The sequence below is a fragment of the Hylobates moloch genome, unplaced genomic scaffold, assembly GCF_009828535.3.
Source record: "Hylobates moloch isolate HMO894 unplaced genomic scaffold, HMol_V3 SCAFFOLD_3, whole genome shotgun sequence".
Taxonomy (NCBI): domain Eukaryota; kingdom Metazoa; phylum Chordata; class Mammalia; order Primates; family Hylobatidae; genus Hylobates; species Hylobates moloch.
The window spans coordinates 171,193,003-171,215,269 of NW_026652278.1; the positions used below are offsets into that span (position 1 = coordinate 171,193,003).

General features: G+C 39.5%; 1 protein-coding gene across 6 annotated transcripts in view; it reads left to right on the top strand.

The window, feature by feature from the left end:
* The window catches only part of TENM3 (teneurin transmembrane protein 3), a 1,044,221-nt gene that overhangs the window by 964,868 nt on the left and 57,086 nt on the right, over positions 1 to 22,267 (top strand). For all 6 annotated transcript variants that reach the window (XM_058436908.1, XM_058436909.1, XM_058436910.1 and 3 more), the window contains 5 exons: positions 12,560 to 12,776; positions 13,794 to 13,913; positions 14,473 to 14,734; positions 20,289 to 20,556; positions 21,871 to 22,014. In XM_058436908.1, coding sequence (XP_058292891.1) covers positions 12,560 to 12,776; positions 13,794 to 13,913; positions 14,473 to 14,734; positions 20,289 to 20,556; positions 21,871 to 22,014 — 1,011 coding nt within the window. The remainder of the gene's footprint in view (positions 1 to 12,559; positions 12,777 to 13,793; positions 13,914 to 14,472; positions 14,735 to 20,288; positions 20,557 to 21,870; positions 22,015 to 22,267) is intronic.

The window sequence follows — 22,267 nt, forward strand, 5'->3', positions numbered from 1 at the left end:
ATAAAGATGGTATTTTTCACACCAAACCCCAAATCAAAACATGAAAGATGGCAATGAAGGATGTCAATTATATGAAGACAGTCTAACAGGATGTTTAAGAACTATACATCCAGTCCTTATTTAGGACTAGACTGGATTTTATTAGACTGAAATTCTAGGATATATGGTGACTGACTGTAGTGTTACAGATCCATTGTCTAAGTTTAGTATCAAAATGGTGACTTATCCAGAGAGTAGCTAAGTAAGTTGATTTCGCATATTAAGGAACTCAGGAGGAGGAGAGGGTGAAGAGCCCAATGTGGCCCTAGTCAGAAACTGAATGCTTCCAATAAATAGCTACTATAGTTTGAGCAATTTTGTAGAACACAGTGTTTGTAAAAGAAGAGCAAAGGAAGTTGCGTACCATTCCCGGAACTAAAGAAGAAGTATCAAAAAATTTTAGAAGAGACATCCATCATATAGGGAGATCTTGAAATATCTTCTTAAGCCAAGCATCTTCCTTCCCCTGCAAAATTTATTTTACTTCACCCAGTCAAGTTTGCCCCATCACCACTGTTGAATGCTAAAGATTTTAAACATCCGAATCTCACTAAATAGGTGTTCCTCCTTGCCTTTATGTATGTCTGTCCCCCTTGATCTCTAAAAAGCTGCTTTAGAAGGGAATTCCTTATGAAGAATAGGAAGAACGTAGATGGGGGCAACTTATCTTCAGCCACCCTTTTAACACCTGTGCTGCTTTCCAATAGGCCCTTGTTTCTTTTCAAACAAACAGCTGTCATGTACGCTGGGTAACTGTAGCTTTTCAGAGCTAAGGGCAATCTGTTACCCGTAATAAGGGCCCTGACAAAGATCCCCACTCTCTATGAAATCAGTAAGTTATCCCCCTCATCTGCTTCTCAAATCCAACTCCAGGTACTAAGCAGAGGTTTTTGGAGCAGATCCTTTTGACAAAGGCAAGCAGTGGATGACTAGATTTTTAAATCACACAGTGGAAATCAGAAACAATGCTCACTGGACCAGATAATCGTGGATAACACCCCCAGATGGGGCATGTAGACACTTTGGGAGCAATTTGTCCTGTCCTAGTCGAGAAAGCTTTTAGAGCAAATGATCACCAGTACCTACACATGGCTTATAAATCTTTCTTCTTCATCTCCAACTTTACTTATAAAGACAACAGTCCTCTAAATTGAGCATTTGTTGCTCATATCCCAAAACATTCTGATCATGAAGTTGCTGAGACCAGAGAATAGGAAGGTGAAGAGATAGGAGCTGCGTGTGATCTGGAGTGGGGGTTAAGACAGTGACTGTTCACCACAGTCTTCAGTTCCTCGAGTGCCTCTTTTCACCAGCCATTTGCATTGAAGTCTGCCCTGTCTCACAGTGAACCCTACCACAGACTTCCACTCCCCCTCAACAGGAAAACCTGTTCTTTTTTCAGGGTTCTACTCGACCATTCTTAGCAGGAAAGACCCTGGTCGCACATGGGAGAAGTTCAACTCAAACCTTATTACATGTAAAAAAAATTATTAGCTTCTATAACTGAAAAATTCAGATACAGTTGCACCCAGGTGTTCAAATGATGACACCAGAAACTTAGGTATATTCATCTGTTAACTCTGCTTTCTTCTACCTTAGAATAATTCTCAGGCCATCTCTTCCCCAAAAAGGCCACCACCAGCTCTGAGTTTACATTTCACTTCCTAATAACTCCACCACAAAGAAGACACACCTTTCTTCATGGTTATGTGTGGCCTGGGCCTGGGCCTGAGCCTCACTCTCATTGGTCTAAATTAGGTCACCTGTCCAAAGGAAAACTGAAGTACTGTCACCAGAAGAAAGGGGCTTGGATGCTGGGCAGGCAGAAAAACAGTCTACTATAGGAATAAGAATAGCTCTCCATAGCATTCAGCTTTAGTACAGTCAGACCATGTACTGCAGTAACTAGTTCATATGCTCATGGACTGTCACTTTCAGAAGGAATCATCTTCTCTCTGTCTCCTCCTTCCTTGCCAAAGTATAGCCTTTTGACTTGACAAGAATACCAGTGCTGAACCTCTGATGTGCTTTTTTGTGCCCAAGATTAGCAAGGCAGCTATCTAATTCTCCTCATATACTTTTAAAAGCATCATTGCTTTTATTTAGCCTGCTGCAAAGACTCTCATTCAGCAAGGGGTTGCTTGACTTTAAATAGCTCTCCAAATGATGGTCTCACTATGCAAGTACCAAAACGCAATAGCTTGCCAGAGATAATTCTATCTCTATGGAAACTTAAGATACTTTTTAACAAGATGATTTCTCCACAGTGCATTGTCCCTGGCAGTCGTTACCAAGCTCCCATCTTCTCCAGAGGGGGATCTAGTCAGTTTCCTTTGACACCTTGCGTCCCTGCCTGGTCCTCCAGTGGCCAACTCCCCTGTGGGTACCTGAGGCATGAGACTCAAGCCCTGTCCTGGAGACTGGCTGGTTGAGGGCAGAAGAATGACTTTAAAAGATACATACTAAACTTTGTGCAAGAATGGTGGAATACCAAAGCATAACTCCTGGCGAGAATAATACATCTTACCAGACGGGGTCTCGCTCTGTCTCCCAGGCTGCAGTGCAATGGCGTGGTCTCAGCTCACTGCAACCTCCGCCTCCCGGATTCAAGTGATTCTCCTGCCTCAGCCTCCCGAGTAGCTGGGACTACAGGTGCCCACCACCATGCCTGGCTAATTTTTGTATTTTTAGTAGAGACGGGGTTTCACCATGTTGGCCAGGATGGTCTCGAACTCCTGACCTTGTGATCCGCCCCCCTCGGCCCCCCAAAGTGCTGGGATTACAGGCATGAGCCACTGCGCCTAGCCTAGAGTTATCTTTTATCCTTTAGAATTATTACTTTGTTGGGGGTATATCAGGAAGATGTACCTAAAACAGGCCATTTTTTCAAGTCTGTAGGGGCTGATTACAGTTGAGAAGAAAGCGCAAGTCAACTGAGGTTATTCAGAAATAAGAAAGATAGAAATAACAAATAAATAATTAGATAAATAAGCAAAAGAAGCAAAAATACAATTCAAACTGCAAGAAAGCTGGGTGCAGTGGCTCATACGTGTAATCCTCCCACTTAGGGAGGCTGAGGAGGGTGGATTACTTGAGCCCAGGAGTTTGATATCAGCCTGGCCAACATAGCAAGACCCCATCTCTACAAAAAATATAAAAATCAGCCAGGCGTGGTGGCACACGCCTTTAGTCCCAGCTACTCAGGAGGCTGATGTGGGAGGATCACCTGAGCCTGGGGAGGTCAAGGCTGCAGTGAGCCATGATTGCTCCACTGCACTCCAGGCTGGGTAAAAGAGTGAGACCCTGTCACACACACACACACACACACACACACACACACAAACTGCAAGAAAAAGTAGGAATGTGCTATCACTAGAAAAGAGGAGTGAAGGATTGAAAACAAATGGATGAAATATTAATATAAACATGAGAATGAGGATAATGAATGGAGAGATCTGTATTTGTAGATTACTAAATGAAAATAAGGAAATGTTTGAAAATAGAATTTTTAAAAATCTAGCAGGAAGGTGGGACTATTATGTTCTCTAAAAACAGATTTAAAAATAAAAATAATGAAATGGCAGGAAACAGCACTGGAAAGGAAGCGGGGGAGAGGGAGCTTAAAAAAAAAGAAAAAATTACAAGAGATCACAAGTATTTCCCAAAATGAATCCAGATATTATCAGACATAGAGTGATGCTTAGAGTCTCAGAGCATTACGCTGTATTATTCAGGTAGATGATGGTTTGGGGGGAAATTACTATTAGTTTGAAAGACTACTGGATCCTACCTAAAGTGAAAAGGAGATTCAGGTTGCTCTGAACCCTTTGGCTATCCACACAATTCTTAGAGGATAGTGAATCCCATTCTGGGGGAAAAAAATCCAGCTTGTGCCCTATAAAGCAAAGGACTTCAGTAGCTTCCTGCTAGGACTCAAGGAACATAAGGTTTAACCACTGCATCTTTTTTTTTTTTTTTTTTCTTTGAGACGGAGTCTCGCTCTGTCGCCCAGGCTGGAGTGCAGTGGCACAATCTCGGCTCACTGCAAGCTCCGCCTCCCGGGTTCACGCCATTCTCCTGCCTCAGCCTCTCCGAGTAGCTGGGACCACAGGCGCCCGCCACCACACCTGGCTAATTTTTTGTATTTTTAGTAGAGACGGGGTTTCACCGTGGTCTCTATCTCCTGACCTCGTGATCCGCCCGCCTCGGCCTCCCAAAGTGCTAGGGTTACAAGTGTGAGCCACTGCGCCCGGCCTAACCACTGCATCTTAATGGGTTTTAGAAGAAGAGGAAAATCAGAGCCACACGGGTTGGTACTAAAAGTCTCCCTTCTTTTTTTTTGAGATGGAGTCTTGCTCTTGTTGCCCAGGCTGGAATGCAATAGTGTAGTCTCAGCTCACTGCAACCTCTGCCTCCTGGGTTCAAGCAATTCTCCTGCCTCAGCCTCTCGAGTAGCTGGAATTACAGGTGCTTGCCACCAGGCCCGTCTAATTTTTGTATTTTTAGTAGAGACGAAATTTCACCACATTGGCCAAGCTGGCCTCGAACTCCTGACCTCAGGTGATCCACCCACCTCGGCCTGCCAAAGAGCTAGGATTACAGGCATGAGCCACCGCATCCGGTCTAAAAGTCTCCCGTCTCTTTTACAGCCGCGCCCATCAGCTGCCACCTGAAGCTTAAGAATGTAGACATGGGCACTGTGTGGCATCTCTTTAGAAATGGGCCTCCAGGCTACACATCTTTCCAGATTAAGAACCCCTGCATTAAGGCAAGGGGTATTATTAGTAGTCATGGTATACAGATACTACACTCTCATTGTCAGAAGAGTTAGCCATCATCAGTAACTTGGTGGGCATCTCAGTGAATTCATATGCACATTTATGTTATTAAACTTAAATAAATACTGTTCTAAATTTGATTCTTCCAAGGACGATATCTTAGAGATTTTTTTCATGCCCATACACAAAGGCCCATCTCATTCTTTACAACAGAAACATGGTGTACTAATTAATTTCACCACTGCTACACTGACGATAATTTAATTGTTTCTGATTTTTTTGCTCTTAGTATAGAGACAAATCTGTAGCGAATTTGTGTGTGTGTGAGTGTGTATCTGCATAAAATCTGTGTGTGAATGTACAAATATTTCTTTAGGATGGATTTTTAGAGGTGAACTTGCTGGTTCAAAAGGTATTTTAATTTTTAATTTTGATAGCTACTACTCAATTGCTTTGCAACACTTCATCAATCTGAAGGTGTTCATAGTCTATCTGTAATTATTGTAAGTAAACAAAAATGTTCAACCAAATGAAAAATATCAATTTTGTCTGATGAATGAAAATGACCCCATTTTTATTTTAATTGCATTTTCATAATTATTAGGTTGATGATCTTTATATTTATTTCTTTTTTTGCTAATTGCTTATTTATTTCCCTTGTTTTTTTCTATTGAACTGCTTGATATTTTCTTTTTAACTCTTAGGACTTCATTATATATTCCACTTATTCTTTGTTAGGTGTGTTGCAAATATTTTATCCCAGGTTTTCACTTACCTTTTAACTTTGTAATTTGTGGTGCATGCAGAAGCTTTCAGTTGATATGACATAAATTTGTCTGAGGTTTATCTCTTTAGTTGTGACTTCTGGGTTACGTGTCTTCTAAGTAGAGCCTTTCTGAGATTAGACATAGTGTTATAGGATTTCATATAATTTCTTCTAATACTTTTTATAATTCTGTGGATTGCTTAATATTCAATTAATCAAGAACATTTTTAAGTACCTATTGGAGTAAAAAAGAAATAGGAATTCAAGGATTAGCATAGTGTCTGAGGGTAGGGAAAGCATGATAGAATAAAAGCAGGGCATCTCTCGTGCTTCTAAGCCTTTTCAACTGTTTAGAATTCACAATCTTTAGGAACTTAATTCATTTTTTCCTTCATTTAGCAAATGTATTAAATGCCTACTTGGCGCCAGCAAGTGTGCAAGGCTCTGGGGATACGACAGTAGGGATGGATAGTGAACTAGATGAGCCCTCGAGCTTAAGGAGACAGTTGTCTGAGATGATTGCTGAAGGAATTGAGGACTATGTGGAGAAGTAAGCGAGAAGGTTAGAGATCTCCGGGCAGAGGAAACGATTATGGTGAAAGGTCTTATAAGCCATGTTAAGGAGTTGTGACTTTACTCAGAAGGCAGTGGAGATCAAGTAAAGGAAGCATTTTAGCCAGAGAAGTGAAATAATCAGATCTGGTTTCTCTGGCTAACAGGTAGAGAATGGATAGTTGGGGCAAGACTGGAACCTGGGAAAACACACTGTTGTTAAGAATTTGTCAAGAGAGGACCATGATGGCCTGATGGGTAGTTTCAGGGAAAGACAAAGAAATAGACTAATTCAAGAGAGATTTGAGATGAAGAAAAGCAACTGGTGATTGATTAGGTGCCAGAAAAAGGAAGAGACGAGGAGTCCAGGATAGCGTTCAGATTTCTACTTTGAGAAGCTGAGCGGGGTGGGTGGTGGAACCATTCATTGAAATAGGAAGTTGAGAAGCAGCGTATTTGGAGGAGAAGATCATATACAGACATGTTAAATCATATTACACATGTTAAGTTTTAGATGCCTGTGCAATATCCAAGCCAGATATCTTGAAGGCAGTTTGTGGCTTTGTAGTTCAGGAGAATGACCAGCCTGGAGTCATTAGCATTGAAATGATGTGAACATGAGGTCCGAAGCCACCAGGAGAGCACTGATGTAGACAACCAAGAATGTGTGGAAAACCTAGCATGATCCCAATCCAGAAATGAATAAATGAGTTTCATGCATATTACAGAGTATGACTGAAAAGAATAACAAAAGTTACACCTGTATACTTTTAAAATTCTGAATTCCACAAATAAAATATTACATGGGAATTTCTAATTCGGACTTGAAACTTGGAGGTTGAGGGGTGGGGGGGAAGTACCAAATACTGTGGGGAAGGACAGTGGGTATCAATTATCTTTTGAGTAAAAAAGAAAATTCATGACTTTTTATCTAGTCTGTAAACCAAGGTTTTGAAAAACAAATAAAAATATCCATAGCTCCTTGAAAGAAGAAAATGAGAGTATTGACAAGCAGCGTAAAGCCAGCATAGAAGGTAACCTAGGAAAAGACCTGTAGTCAAGAGTTTCAATAATCCAACAAAATGTGTATTGTTTAAATTTGCCAGAAAAAAAAAAAAATCAAGAGTGTTGTAAAGAATAATAGGAAATAGGACAGGATAGAGACCTTGAAGCAGGACCAGGGATTGGCAAACAGTGACCTCTAAGCCAAAGCCTGATTTTCTTAATAGTTTTATTGGAACACATTCATGCCCATTCATTGACATATTGAAGGCAGAGTTGAACAGTCGCCATAGAGACTATATGACCCACAAAGCTGAACGTATTTACTCTTTGGCTCTGCAAAATAACTTTGCCAGCCACTGTAAAAGACCAGTGAAAATGCCCAAAGAAAGACAAGAGCATGTTTAAAAATAATGGACAGAAAAGCTAACAAGAGCAATAATATTACGGACTGAGTGGAGGGAAGCATGAACAGTGTGATGATCTGCTTTACATCAGAGTACCACGTAGATTGCAAAGCCCAAATGGAAGAAAGACAGGCTCTTCACTGATCACTGCAGTTATTAGTCAGCGGGTTTTGAGCATTTCTGATTTATGTAGATTTTTATGATTAATGCTATTAGATATGGCTTCTATACCAATATAAATTTAAGCCAACCTAGTATTCCTGAAACTAAAATGGAATCTCAATGATTTCTGAGAAGCTATTCCACAAAGACAATTTTACCACACTATACATTTGGGCAAGTGGGTAATCAACTTAGTTATACTAGATAGCCTTAGCTGCCGTATAAATACAGACCAAAAAATGAAAAATGTTTTCTCAAGTTATAGGAAGCCAGATTCATAACCATCCGTCACTTGCTTGGGCAAGTTACTGATAAACTCTGCAGAAAAATAACAAACAGTGTGTCCCTGCACCTTGGCTGTTGAAAATGAGATCTTTCTCTGATTGATGTTAGCAGAGAGGCTTGTAAAAATGCATTTCCAACTGATTGGTTCAGAAGGTGTCAATCTCATGCAGTTTTATGACCTGCAGACTACATGCCAGATGTACATTTGCTTTTTATAAACTAACAAAGATGAATGACTAAATTTGAGCATTCCTCTTTGGCAACTGTACCATCTATTGCCTAAGGGAAGACACTGTGGGAGCATTATGGCGGGGAGAAGAGGGTAAGGAGCACTTAACCCTTAACTTACCAGATTAATGGAGATAAAATATAATATTTGGAAATACTTTTCCTATTGAGTCATTTCTACTTTTGTTGAAGAATGACTACAAGGGAAAACCTGCAAGAATATCAGATATTTGTGGTGTTATTCTCCCAAGCATATGTACCCATTCTAAATCCATCAAGTAAGAACTAAATGTACTATATCATAAAACACATTTGAAAGATTCCTCATAAACATCAACATATAACTATGAATTGGGATGGAAAGGTTGAGGTTTTAAAAAATTTTTTTGTTTGTTTGTTATTTTGGGTTTTTCTTTTTTTTTTTGAAACGGGGTCTCTCCCTGTGGCCCAGGCTGGAGCACAGTGATGGGATCATCTCTCACTGCACCCTGGAACTCCTGGGCTCAAGTGATCCTCCCACCCCGGCCTCCCAAGTAGCTGGGACTTCAGGTGCACACCACCATACCTGGCTAAGTTTTCTAACTTTTTGTAGAGATAGGGTCTCGCTATGTTACCCAGGCCTGTCTTGAATTACTGGGCTTAAATGATCCTCCCAAAGTGCTGGGATTACAGGCATGAGCCACTGTGCCTGGCTAATTGTTTTTTTTAATGCCAGAAATTATACTGGAGCAGTAGGTCAACAGTCTACTACTTTAGAATTCTGAATCTTAACAGCTATGCTTCTATTTCTTTGAAAGAGAGAGAGAGAACATGTTTTACATTATTATTATATATCCTCATGAAAACTAAGCCAATAGCACAGTGTCGTGTTTCTTCCACTAGAAATATTGAGAAATATTTACACATTTTTCATCTTCATGCTCTTTTGCCTAGGAAAGTAATATTTTGATAAATTGATATGAAACTTCCAAACTCAGTTTCATTTGATTTTCTTTTTTTTTTTTTTCTTTGAGATGGAGTCTTGCTGTGTCACCCAGGCTGGAGTGCAGTGGCGTGATCTCGGCTCACTGCGACCTCCACCTCCTGGGTTCAAGCAATTCTCCTGCCTCAGCCTCCCGAGTAGCTGGGATTATAGGCACCCACCACCATGCCCCTCTAATTTTTTTGTATTTTTAATAGAGATGGGGTTTCACCATGTTGGCCAGGCTGGTCTCGAACTCCTTACCTCAGGTCATCCACCCGTCTCGGCCTCCCAAAGTGCTGGGATTACAGGTATGAGCTACCGCGCCTGGCTTGATTTTCTTAAAACATGATTTTAGGTTTTTTCCAGGGAAATAAACATGCAGTTTCAAATGATTAACAACTCATTATCTTAGAAATAGACATGAAAATACATACTATCATAAGGAAACCGTGTGTAATCAGATCTGCTTATCAGAAATCCTGACCCACACATTTTCATGTGTATGGAAATTATGGTAACAGAAAACTTAAAATATTAGTGCGAAAAGAGTCCAACTTCATAAATTTAATTCAGATATTCACTTATTAAGCCTTTCCCCCCTCCCCCAACTACAAAGGAAATAGTGAAGAGATTTTTAGTTACTGTCTCTGGATAAGCTAGGTCTCTTGTCAATTTCAGGTGACAGAAAATTTAATTCAAACAGACTTAAGGAAAAAGGGAATGCCTTAGTTTCTATAACTGAAAAACCCAGGAGGTCAAGTGCAGCTTATGGCAAAAACCTCAAAGGTTTTTGTGTCTGTGCCTGACCTGTTAGTTTTTGCTCCAGCCCTTGCTCCACGTGCCTGGGGATGGCTCCATTCCCAGCAGCGTCTATAACGGCAGCAAGGTGGCTGCAGCAATCCCAGCCACACAGCCTCACAGATCAAGCCTGGTTGAGGAGTAACAATCTCTTTTTAGATCGTTTGTGAAATTCACTCTTGTTAGACATGTTAGGTCACCTGTACATTTCTGAACCAAACAGGAAGGGAAGGTTATGCACATGGCCTGAGAGGTGGGGAAGGCCGGATACGCAAACGAAAAGTTTCATCTGTTGCCCAAAGAACGGGAAATGGGTCTGGGGAAGCACAGTGTCCACTTCGTTTATTCTTCAGATGGCCAAAATGACCTGCTGAGCTAGGCCTCCTCACATCTTGTTTCTTACCTTACCTGTGTTGTTGCTGACCTGCCTTTTAGACTGGGCAATTTAATTCAACTTTGTTTGTTTTCTTTTACCTCAGTTTGCTGTCAGATAACGAAGGGGCAAGCTAATATTCTATTAATAAGAATAGCCTAACTTAAATCAATGGCTAGTATAGTTTTTTTAAAAAATAAAACTTTTTTTTAATTGTATAAATAAAACGTAATGGTCATCTAGATATTTTCAGCTGAGCTTGCTATCATAGTGGTCGGACCCAGACTTAAGTTGGAAGATTTTAAAACTATTTTGTCAGTTCTCCTAAGAATGATTAAAGTCTTCAGAAACTGATATTTTTATTAATCTATACCAATAAATGTAATTACCAAGGAGATAAAAATTCATGTTTTCAGCTGGGCTCAGTGGCTCACACCTATAATCCCAGCACTTTGAGAGGCCTAGGTGGGTGGATCACTTGAGGTCTGGAGTTCAAGATGAGCCTGGTCAACATGGTGAGACCCTGTCTCTACTAAAAATACAAAAATTAGCCGGGCATGGTGGCAGGTGCCTTTAGTCCCAGCTTCTCAGGAGGCTGAGGCAGGAGAATCACTTGAACCAGTTAGGCGGAGGTTGCAGTGAGCTGAGATCGTGCCACTGCACTCCAGCCTGGGTGACAGAGGAAGACTCAGTCTTAAAAAAAAAAAAAAGAAAAAAAAAAGAAAATTCATGTTTTTCAACTGGTCAGTAAAGCCTGACCTTAAAGGATAATGCTATCAAATGATCATAACCCGAAACACTCAACCACTAATGGATGGTTATAGCTTTTAAACAGGATACTTACATGGGCCATTGAGTGTAGTTTCCTTTTGATGTCCCTGGAGAAATCACTGGCAAATTCTTCTCATCCATTATTCTTTTTATGCCATCAATACTATGGGTCAATTTTTCATGATGGATTTCTTATTATTTCTAATATTATGGCTGATTTACATTTACCACATTTTAAGTAATACCTCCATTTTAGTGAGTGTATTCTAGGAGTCCAGGCTCTTGTTTAGTATTTGGGAAATGCCTGATTTTATCTGGAACACACTTAACCTTCCTTAGAAGAATTTTTTTTTTTTTTGAGACAGTTTTGCTCTGTTGCCCAGGCTGGAGTGCAGTGGCGTGATCTCAGCTCACTACAACCTCTGCCTCCTGGGTTCAAGTGATTCTCCTGCCTCAGCCTCCTGAGTAGCTGGGACTACAGGCACCTGCCACCATGCCTGGCTAATTTTAGAGATGGGGTTTCACCATGTTGGCCAGGCTGGTCTCAAACTCCTGACCTGAGGTGATATGCCCCCCTCAGCCGCCCAGAGTGCTGGGATTAAAAGCATGAGCCACTGCACCGGCCAGAAGAGCTATTTTATTGAAAGATGGTTGGCTAATCTCATCCATTTTATATTGATTTGTGTTTGCTACACTTCATAAACTTTCACTTTCTGACCCTCTCCCAAATTTTAGAGCTTCGTCCTACATAGATTCCTATTTACCATACACACTTACTATGCTAACTCCTAGTGCATTTTCTCTAAAATATAGAATATTTGAGTAGCTTTACTTACAACTAACCCATATTCATACTACTACCAATAGATTGTTCTAATCACTAATTTTTTTTCTTACTCAGAACAAACATTATATGATTCTTTTCAGCCATCTCTAATCTAAATATTTACTCTCTATGAAGGCAGTTGCAAGTAGATTTTTGTGTCACGTAATGATGGGGATATGTTCTGGGATAGTTGTTAGGCAGTTTCATCATGGTGGGAGCATCATGGCATGTACTTACGCAAATCTAGATGGCACAGCCTACTACACTCCTAGGCTACTCATCTGTACAGCATGTTACTCTACTGAATACTGAGGCAGTTGTAACACAGTGGTATTTGTGTATCTAAACCTAGAAAAGGTACCATAAAAATACAGCATTATTATCTATGGGACCACTCTTTTATATATGGTCTGTCATTATGTGGCATATGACTATTGTATTTCTATTTCTTCTGGTTTCAAAAAGTATGCCTCATAGAAATTACTATCAGATAGTCAGTGGGAAATCACTTGATGTGAAAAAAAAAAAAACAGTCAAGAAACAAAACTGATTCTACATTATGGCATCAAAAGGAAAATTCTCTTACTGGGGAACATTTCTCTCTACAGATGGACTCATTGACTGCATGGATCCCGATTGCTGCTTACAGAGTTCCTGCCAGAATCAGCCCTATTGTCGGGGCCTGCCGGATCCTCAGGACATCATTAGCCAAAGCCTTCAATCGCCTTCTCAGCAAGCTGCCAAATCCTTTTACGATCGAATCAGTTTTCTTATAGGATCTGATAGCACCCATGTTATACCTGGAGAAAGTCCTTTCAATAAGAGGTTAATGCTTCTTTTCCGTATGTAGATTTGTGATGATGTTATCAACAGTTTACGTACACTTTATGTGAAATACTCATGACTGTGAACCTGAGGAAAGTTCTGTTTTGAAATACAGTTTTTCCTCTTTCTGCAGATTCTTCACCAAACTTTGCATTTCAAGCATTTTTGACACAGTTCACATACTTTGTCAATTTCAGTACCTGAAACATAACAGGACATTACATTAAAGAGTCAATAAATCTTCATTTAACTAGTTGATTTTGTTAGCACAGTTGGAAATGTTTCAAAAGAAGCAGTGAAAAGACCCCAAAAGGCAGAACGGAAGTGCACTTTTTTTTTTAGCTGAGCTCACTAAATAATATAAATTATGAATTCATGTAATGGAACTGCTGACGGCATGGCAGTAAGATTGCATAAGCTGTATGACTGGTGCTTTACAGAGCAGTAATGACCTGAAAGTAAAGCAGTAAGTGAAAGCAGGTGTCTTGTGTCTCACTGAGCAAAAGAAGATGATTTACACCAGAATTCCTGGGTCTGCAGTAATTTAACAGTATTAATGCAGTTATAGCGAGCAGTTGATTCAAAGTTGTTGTACAAATGTTCCTTATTGCCCCCTTAAATCTTATACTTCTTGGTCCCTGAAGATTTACTGATTGCCTCAGAATTAATTGGAGAGTCTACTTTTCTTCATGTGAGCACCATATATATGACTTATGAAAAAAGCACAGAGTTTATCATTTTGAAAATTCATCTCTAAATTATTAGTCTTGATAACACTCCAAAAAACAGATTGCCACAAATTAAAACCCAGGATAAACACAAGGCATTTAGAGAATATGCATTACACTGAATTAAAAGGGACATTGTCTTGCGAGTATTTCAGGTCTGGTTTTTGTGAATAACGATGGATTGCAGAGCATAGTGTTATTTTATCCTTAGGTTGAATTATCTATAAATCATGATAATGTTGGCCTGAAAAGACAGATGTTCATTCTCATTCTTCTGCTTTTCCAACAGCCTTGCATCTGTCATCAGGGGCCAAGTACTGACTGCTGATGGAACTCCACTTATTGGAGTAAATGTCTCGTTTTTCCGTTACCCAGAATATGGATATACTATTACCCGCCAGGATGGAATGTGAGTTAGTCCCATCACACTATCTCTGAAGGATTTGAAATATAAAAACTAGACCTTCCTGTACCACTGTCATGTTTGATTGTCCTTTTTAATATGGAAATGCAGCAACTTTTAGACTCTAGAAACTTGTGACAGTACCTATGGCAGAGATTTAAAGTCATATACTCACATATTTCTTCAAAAGTTGATTTTACTTTCTAAGGCATGGTAACAGTACTGTAGTTTTGTAGGAGAATGCTGTTTGTCTCAGCAGATGTATGTTGAAATCTTTAGGGGTAATATTTTATAATGTCTGTAACTTGAGCTCAGGTGGTTCCTAGAAAAGAGTCAATGGAAAGCAAATTTGGAAAAAAAATTGGTCAACTTGGTGAATACACATAGGACATACGAGTATTTATTGTATAACTCTTGGAATATTCCTATAGATCTGAAAGTATTTCATATAAAAGTTGGGAGAAAAAGTTGATTTTCTTTTTAAAGCATATTAACTTAAGGAGGTGTGTATTGGTAGTTATATGGGATCCAGACAATTCACTAAGGATACCTTGTTTTTTCTTAGGTTTGACTTGGTGGCAAATGGTGGGGCCTCTCTAACTTTGGTATTTGAACGATCCCCATTCCTCACTCAGTATCATACTGTGTGGATTCCATGGAATGTCTTTTATGTGATGGATACCCTAGTCATGAAAAAAGAAGAGAATGATATTCCCAGCTGTGATCTGAGTGGATTCGTGAGGCCAAATCCCATCATCGTGTCATCACCTTTATCCACCTTTTTCAGATCTTCTCCTGAAGACAGTCCCATCATTCCTGAAACACAGGTAAAATATTCTCACAGGCAATACTTGTAAATACAAGATCTTCAGATCATGTTTTGCCAGAGAATCTTAAAAATAGGTTATAGAGGCCAAGCACGGTGGCTCACGCCTGTAATCCCAGTGCTTTGGGAGGCCGAGGCGGGCAGATCATGAGGTCAGGAGTTCAAGACCAGCCTGGCCAACATAGTGAAACCCCATCTCTACTAAAAATACAAAACAAAATTAGCCGTGCATGGTGATGGGCACCTGTAGTCCCAGCTACTTGGGAGACTGAGGCAGGAGAATCGCTTGAACCCGGGAGGCAGAGGTTGCAGTGAGCCAAGATCACACTACTGCACTCCAGCCTGGGCAACACAGTGAGACCCTCTCTCTCAAAAAAAAAAAAAAAAAAAAAAACAAAAAACAAGGATTATAGAATTCCAGTGCTATCTTTAAATAATTCTATAGAATGAATTATATAGTGTGTGTTGGTGTGTGTGTGTGTGTGTGTCCTAGAGTAGACATTGTTATAGTAGGATATCTAGTTATTTCTTTTTTCTTTTTTTTTTTTTTTTGAGACGGAGACTTGCTCTGTCGTCCAGGCTGGAGTGCAGTGGCGCAATCTCGGCTCACTGCAAGCTCCGCCTCCTGGGTTCACGCCATTCTCCTGCCTCAGCCTACCGAGTAGCTGGGACTACAGGCACCTGCCACCAAGCCCAGCTAATTTTTTGTATTTTTAGTAGAGGCAAGGTTTCACCATGTTAGCCAGGATGATCTCGATCTCCTGACCTTGTGATCCGCCCGCCTCGGCCTCCCAAAGTGCAGGGATTACAGACGTGAGCCACCGCGCCCAGCCTTTCTAGTTATTTCTTAAAGATCTACTCAAACAAAATATTTTTTCTTCAGGATATACCTTATATATTTATTAATAATAGTCAAATGAAACTATAGCTTAAACTCAATCACTAATAATGTCTTTGTTCATTTATTTGTTAATTGAAAAAAAACTTTAATGCCTAAATGTACCTGACAGCTTGACTGACATTGTACCAAGTGCTACTGACACCACTCACTATTGCCCATGGCTATTAGTCTCAATAACTTACTGTTTAATTATTGTTATAAGTAAAAAGCGTTTTGGAAAAGGTAGTTTTGACAGAAAATATTCATTAATATAATTTTTTAAGAAATAGCCATGCATTCCCCATTCGTTTCATCTACTGAAATAGCTGAGGATTGTGTTCCATCCCACATGTTTCCAGTTAGAAAAAACTTTCAGATCTTAAAAGTAGGGCATTAGGTATAATAATAATGGACATTGCCAGGCAGCGTGGCTCACTACTATAATTCCAGCACTTTGGGAGGCCAAGGCAGGAGGATGGATTGAGCCCAGAAATTTGAGACCAGCCTGGGCAACATGACAAAACCCTGTCTCTACAAAATATACAAAAAATTAGCCAGGTGTGGTGGCGTGCACCTGTAGTCCTAGCTACTCAGGAGGCGGAGGTGGGAGGATCACTTCAGCCCGGGGAGGTCAAGGCTGCAGGAGCCATGAGTCCCACTGCACTCCAGCCTGGGCACCAGGAGTGAGATCCTGTCTCAAAAATATATATATAATCATAATAGATTGTATTCGTAAAGAGGTAAGGAAAAATCTGTGGTCATTAAAATACACTAGCACATAGCAGCTTTATCGTATTCATTCGCCCGATATTTCTTGAACACCCGTTCTATACCAGGCACTGTTATGTGAGAACAAAGCAGTAAACCACTCAGATGAGGTATCTGCTCTCACTGAGCTTCCCAACTCATGAGTGGAGAGAGGCAGTCAACAAGAAATACATCAGGTTGCGATGAGACTTATCAAAAAATAATAAAAAAGCAGGGGACAGTGGATAGAGGTATGATCTTACATAGTATAGTTTGAGAAAATGCCTTCAATAAGGTGACATTTCAGCACAAACTTTAAGAAAGTAAAAGAATAAGCCCTGAAAATAGAAGGGGATTCTTGGCTTGTTCAAGGAGTGGCAAAAAGGACAGCAGGCACGGCTGGAGCGAAGGCGGCAGTAAGTAAATCACAAGCCATTGAAGACCGTGGCAAAGATAACTCTTTGAGAACTGGAAGCCATTGAAGGTGTTTAAGCAGAGCAGTGACAGTCACTGATTTCCTCCTTTAAGGAATTTCTATGCTGAGAATATTCTATATTGGGCAAGGGTGGAAACAAGGAGACCAGTTAGGAGGCAACCTCAGTTGTCCACAGGAGAAACTGGTGGCTTGGACAAAAGTCTTTGGAGGTAGAAGCAGACACAGAAGAGTGGAGTCCAGGGAAGAGGTTGAAACTAAAGAGGTAAATTTGGGAGTCATTCGCATATAAATATAAAGCATAAACCTAGGGAGGGAGTACAGATAGAGACTACAAGAGGTGAGCCAGAAAGGTCTAGGATAACAAAAAGTCAAAAAGGCTCACAGGCAAAGATGTTGCAGCAGCAACACCTCAGGGATTCATTGTAAAATGGTCAAGCCAACTTTGAGCTGAAACTTTAAGAAGTTCATTGTAACCTCAATCAGTTTACTACTTCCTCCCCAGGCCCATCTTGCAGGTACTCTAAACTTCCTAGTCAGTCCTAAAATAGACTTTACCTAGAGTCAGTACCTGTCTGTAGGTGCCAAATTTCTAGCAAACTAGGACATTAAAATGGGTTTCAGATAGTCAACAATTCCATGAATACATGGAGTCTTTTCTCCATTCATTCATTCATTCACTCATACAGTAGACAAATATTTCATAAAAATTTACTGAGAGCCTACTATGTACCAGATACTTTACTAGGATAAAAAGAAGAAGACGTGCATCCTGCCATTCTAAATGCGATAAAGGTTTTAATGAAGAATGATACAAGTTCAAAGGAGAGGTCAATTCCTAAGTAAGCCAAAGAAAGAATCACTGAGGAGTTTGGTCTTAAACAAGGATTAGGCTGGAGGCGGAGGAAAGCATGTTTCAGACTGAAGATGTGTAAGCAACAGTGGAGTGGCAAAAACAAGTCATGTTGTAGAGGGGATAATGGGGAAGGAGGCAGAAGATGACTCCGGGACCAGGTTATCTATGGCCCTGAGAAGCAATCTAGGGAGACGTTGAATTCTTTATGTGATGCGGAACCAAGGCCCCAGTGGAGTTTTTTCAGCATTTCTCTAAAGTTAACTCAAGTGGCAAAACGCACTTGAAAGAAGCGCAGAAGATATTGATAGAAAAGAGAAAGGAGTGAGCAGGCTATTGTGAAGTGTATATCCACGCATATCCAGGGCTCAGATGGAGAGGGCCTCGCAATCACAATGGTAGTGGAAATGAAGAAGAGGGAACACATTAGACAGGGATTGGAAGATAGAATTGGCAGGACATGGTTCCTAACCGAATGTTTAACGGGATCAGGAATAGGATTTACGGCTCACGCAGCTGACAAAAGTAGGCCTGATGGTTTATTTTCCCACTTTGGCTGGATTTACCTTTCCTACTAATGCAAAATAACATGGTCAAGTTAAATTACATCAGAGAAACACATGCTTTAATGAACAAAATTAGATATTAAAATCAAGCACAACACCTGATATTTTGAAATAGAGAGGCAGCTTCTGGAAGGTCACAGGAAATACATATAATATTCATAAGAGAGTCCCTTACTCATGGAAAACCTATCAAATGTATCGGAAATTATTTTGAAAATAAGAGGAAGCAAATGATGGGCTTTAGGGTTAAATCACATATTATCAGGGCCATTCTGGAGTCACAGAATCTATTTTTCAAACTAACTCCTTGATATTTCACTGATTATGGGAGAACAATGAGTTATCTTTAAACCATTCACCCTAACAACCTATAGTCTTACAAAAGTACCCTCAGTCTTCAATTTAATGGTTTCCCGGGGTCTAAAAAGTTTCTATATGTTTGTAAACTGTTTTGCTTAAGACCGTTTTGTGGCTGAATTCAGTCACCATGTTTGAAGGAAAACTCCAATGGTAATAAATTCGTGTGTCTATGTTAGAAATGCCTTTACTCTTCCGTACCGCATCACATCCCTCTTCATGCCAACACCGACTGACTGGCCAGAATGGAAGCTTCCTTCATCCATTCATTCGTGCTCCTTCCAACTGTGTGATTGTTTCTATTGAAGCTGACAGCTCTACCCTCAGTACAAGGGGTCTTGGAGGGTTTTACTGAAGTTATTAAAGTTTGGAGGTGGCAGATACACATCATCTTTAACTGTTCTATGTGGAGGTGTTGGGGAGAGGGGGAACATTGCTGAACACTGAATCAGTATTCTAAGATCTTTCCAACATGAAAAGGCAGCCCTTTCTGTCTGAATAGTGAATCTTGATAGGGCAATATGAGGAAGCCTTTGAGAGTACTGTTTAATTCTTCGTGGAGAAAGTAGTGAGTTCCTGGTGCACGTTCTTGAACACAGATAGCCTTGCACTTACAGCCTATGTAGAAAGCCTATGAAGAGCTGTTCCTACTCACCAAACTAACAGGAGCATTGGTAAAGAGAATCTGAACTCCTTAGAAAAGTTGTATATGCTACCTAAAATACATTTTTCAAAATATGTTTTGGCATAATGTATTTTGCATTTGTTAATATAAATATTGTCGGCATTCATTGAGCTAGTTACACTGACTGGTAATCTATGGGGTTAAGAGTATAATTTTTTTAATTTGTAAAGGAGATAATTCTTATGCACATAATTATATTCATTTTTACAGTCCAGTTTCAAATAAAAAAGTGTGAATTGATATGTTCTATGTGCATTTAATAACATATTAGTTGCTCTTTAGGAGAAATTTTATGGAGCTTTAAATTATTAGCTAATTTACCATCATATCAAAAATCCATGGTAAGTTGGAGCTGAATCTTTAATTATGACAATGTGCTATTATTACATTACCTCTCAACATGGATATGGAATTTGCTACAATTTAACCCAAATGACTGGGTGTTTTTTGTTATCCTTACTGTCTTTATAGGCTGTGACCAGCCAGCTGATGAGGCTATAGGTATTGGTTTAGTCCCTGATGAGCCAGCTGGCACAGGCCAGATCTTTGGCCTAGACCGCATTCCTGTTCCGAGCTAACCATCTTACAAATGTCTGCTCTAATCCTCCAGGGTGATGGGGTGAAAGATGGGTTAGTGAGAATCCACTGTGACTACTACACTAACAAGTCAGTGCATGTCAGCCTGATGGAGCAGTCACAGTGTTTCCCGTATGAAGAGTAGCACCTGAGGTGTGATTAACTCAGAAGAAATGACAAGAGGCTTTTAGGAAGAGACATTTGGGCTGGCAGCAGAGTTATTTTTAATTATTGAATAAGATAACAGCTCAAATGCATATTTGTGAATAGTGACTCTTTCGTGTTTTACTTTAGTTGCTCTAAAGCAACTAAAATAAGCACATTGTCTTTACGAGTAACTAAACTAAGGCACAAAGTGTCACCGTTCACAAATACAGTGAATATATACTACATAAATGTATTTTATCTAATCGTCATACATGATCACAGTTTGAAACTTCTGCTTTATTCAAACTTAGGTACTCCACGAGGAAACTACAATTCCAGGAACGGATTTGAAACTCTCCTACTTGAGTTCCAGAGCTGCAGGGTATAAGTCAGTTCTCAAGATCACCATGACCCAGTCTATTATTCCATTTAATTTAATGAAGGTTCATCTTATGGTAGCTGTAGTAGGAAGACTCTTCCAAAAATGGTTTCCTGCTTCACCAAACTTGGCCTATACCTTCATATGGGATAAAACAGATGCATACAATCAGAAAGTCTATGGTCTATCTGAAGCTGTTGGTAAGTTCCAGATAAATCTTTGCTGCAATGAAATTTTTCTCAAAGCCAGAACTATCATAAATTAATTGTAACCCAGGGAAGTCAGTGGATACACAATATAAAGAGAATAAGGTTATCCTAGGGATATTATACCTTGGCTGGTTTAGATCTACCGTGGGAAAAGGAATGTACTCCATGTGGCAAGAAGAAGAAAATATCAGCCTTTTCTGGCTGAAATTATGTCATAGAGGAATTCTCTGAATGAGATTTCAGCTTGTCACATCCTTTTTTCCCCCATGTTTCTTTCCTTATTTTGTCCCTTTCTTTTTCCGTTTTCTTCTTCTCTTTATAACTTTACCTCCCTGGATTTCCTTATTTGTTTTTGTTTTCTGTATCTAACACTAATGTAGTTTCAATGCATACTGATGTTTAACAGGATAGCAGACATTTGTGTCCATGAATTACATCAGCTGTTTTCACTAGAACAGCCAGTTCATTCAATGAAAGGACAGTCAAACCAGTTGTTTTACTGAATGACTGGGCAGTGCAATCAAAGTGTGACATGTTGAGAGACAGAGAGAAAGAGAATAGGTATATAGTATAGCTTCAAGCTGAAGCTCAGAACATAAAAAATTAAAGAATGATATGTTTTTGTTTTAATTAGTATTTACCTTAAAATAGAACATTGTACTCTGAAATTAATAGGTAATTTGGATTTGAATTAGTTCAAATCAATCCAGTAGTTGCTACTTCTCATTTTTTCTCAATTTTAAAATCCCTGTTTCATTGTGAACTCTGGATCCAAAGTTTTTCATCTGTGATTTATTCATATTACTGCTAGTTTGTTTATTTCTGATAATAATATGTCAACATAATGTCATAATCTGGCTAGCTTTTTTGTTCCATTGAACCTTCCTTATCATAAATATTTTCCATAATTTAACACTCTTGAAAACTAGAGTTCTAATTATTCAGATGGCAAACATTATTTTTAGTTGTTATCTAATCACTGTTTGAGACTGACTGATCTAGTTACTTAACCAGCTGCCCAATCCAGACTTTATTTTGTGCTGTGAACCCCTCATGAAGGGGTGGAATGGGGAAAAAACATTCATTTTCTATTAAATCAGTAGAAAATAATATTTAGAGATCTTTTTTTAAAAAAATATTTTATATGGTGAAATCTTCTTAAATTAAAAAATAAACTGCTCATAAATAAGCGGAAATACAGTCTCAGAACACAGATGCGAAAAAGGCAGTTTTTTCCAAGTAAGAAAATAAATTGCATTTCCACCAGTAGTTGGAAAGATGAGCTGTGATTTGTTTGGATTCCAGTGTCAGTTGGATATGAGTATGAGTCGTGTTTGGACCTGACTCTGTGGGAAAAGAGGACTGCCATTCTGCAGGGCTATGAATTGGATGCGTCCAACATGGGTGGCTGGACATTAGATAAACATCACGTGCTGGATGTACAGAACGGTAAGCTCTTGTTCATAGATAGCTGATGTTGTAATGTATTGTTCAGAGATAGCTAATGTTGCCCACTTTCCAACTCACGAGATTGTAGCAACATTTTATGCTATCCATGCTGTAGGATTGGAAATGGCAGGAAAAAAGTAAAGGTGAATTTTTAAAGATTATAAAAGCCTAAAGTGGGAACTGTATAATACTTTCTTGATATATTTTAAGATGTTCATGTATTCATCGCCAAAACGATTTTCCCATTAGACTG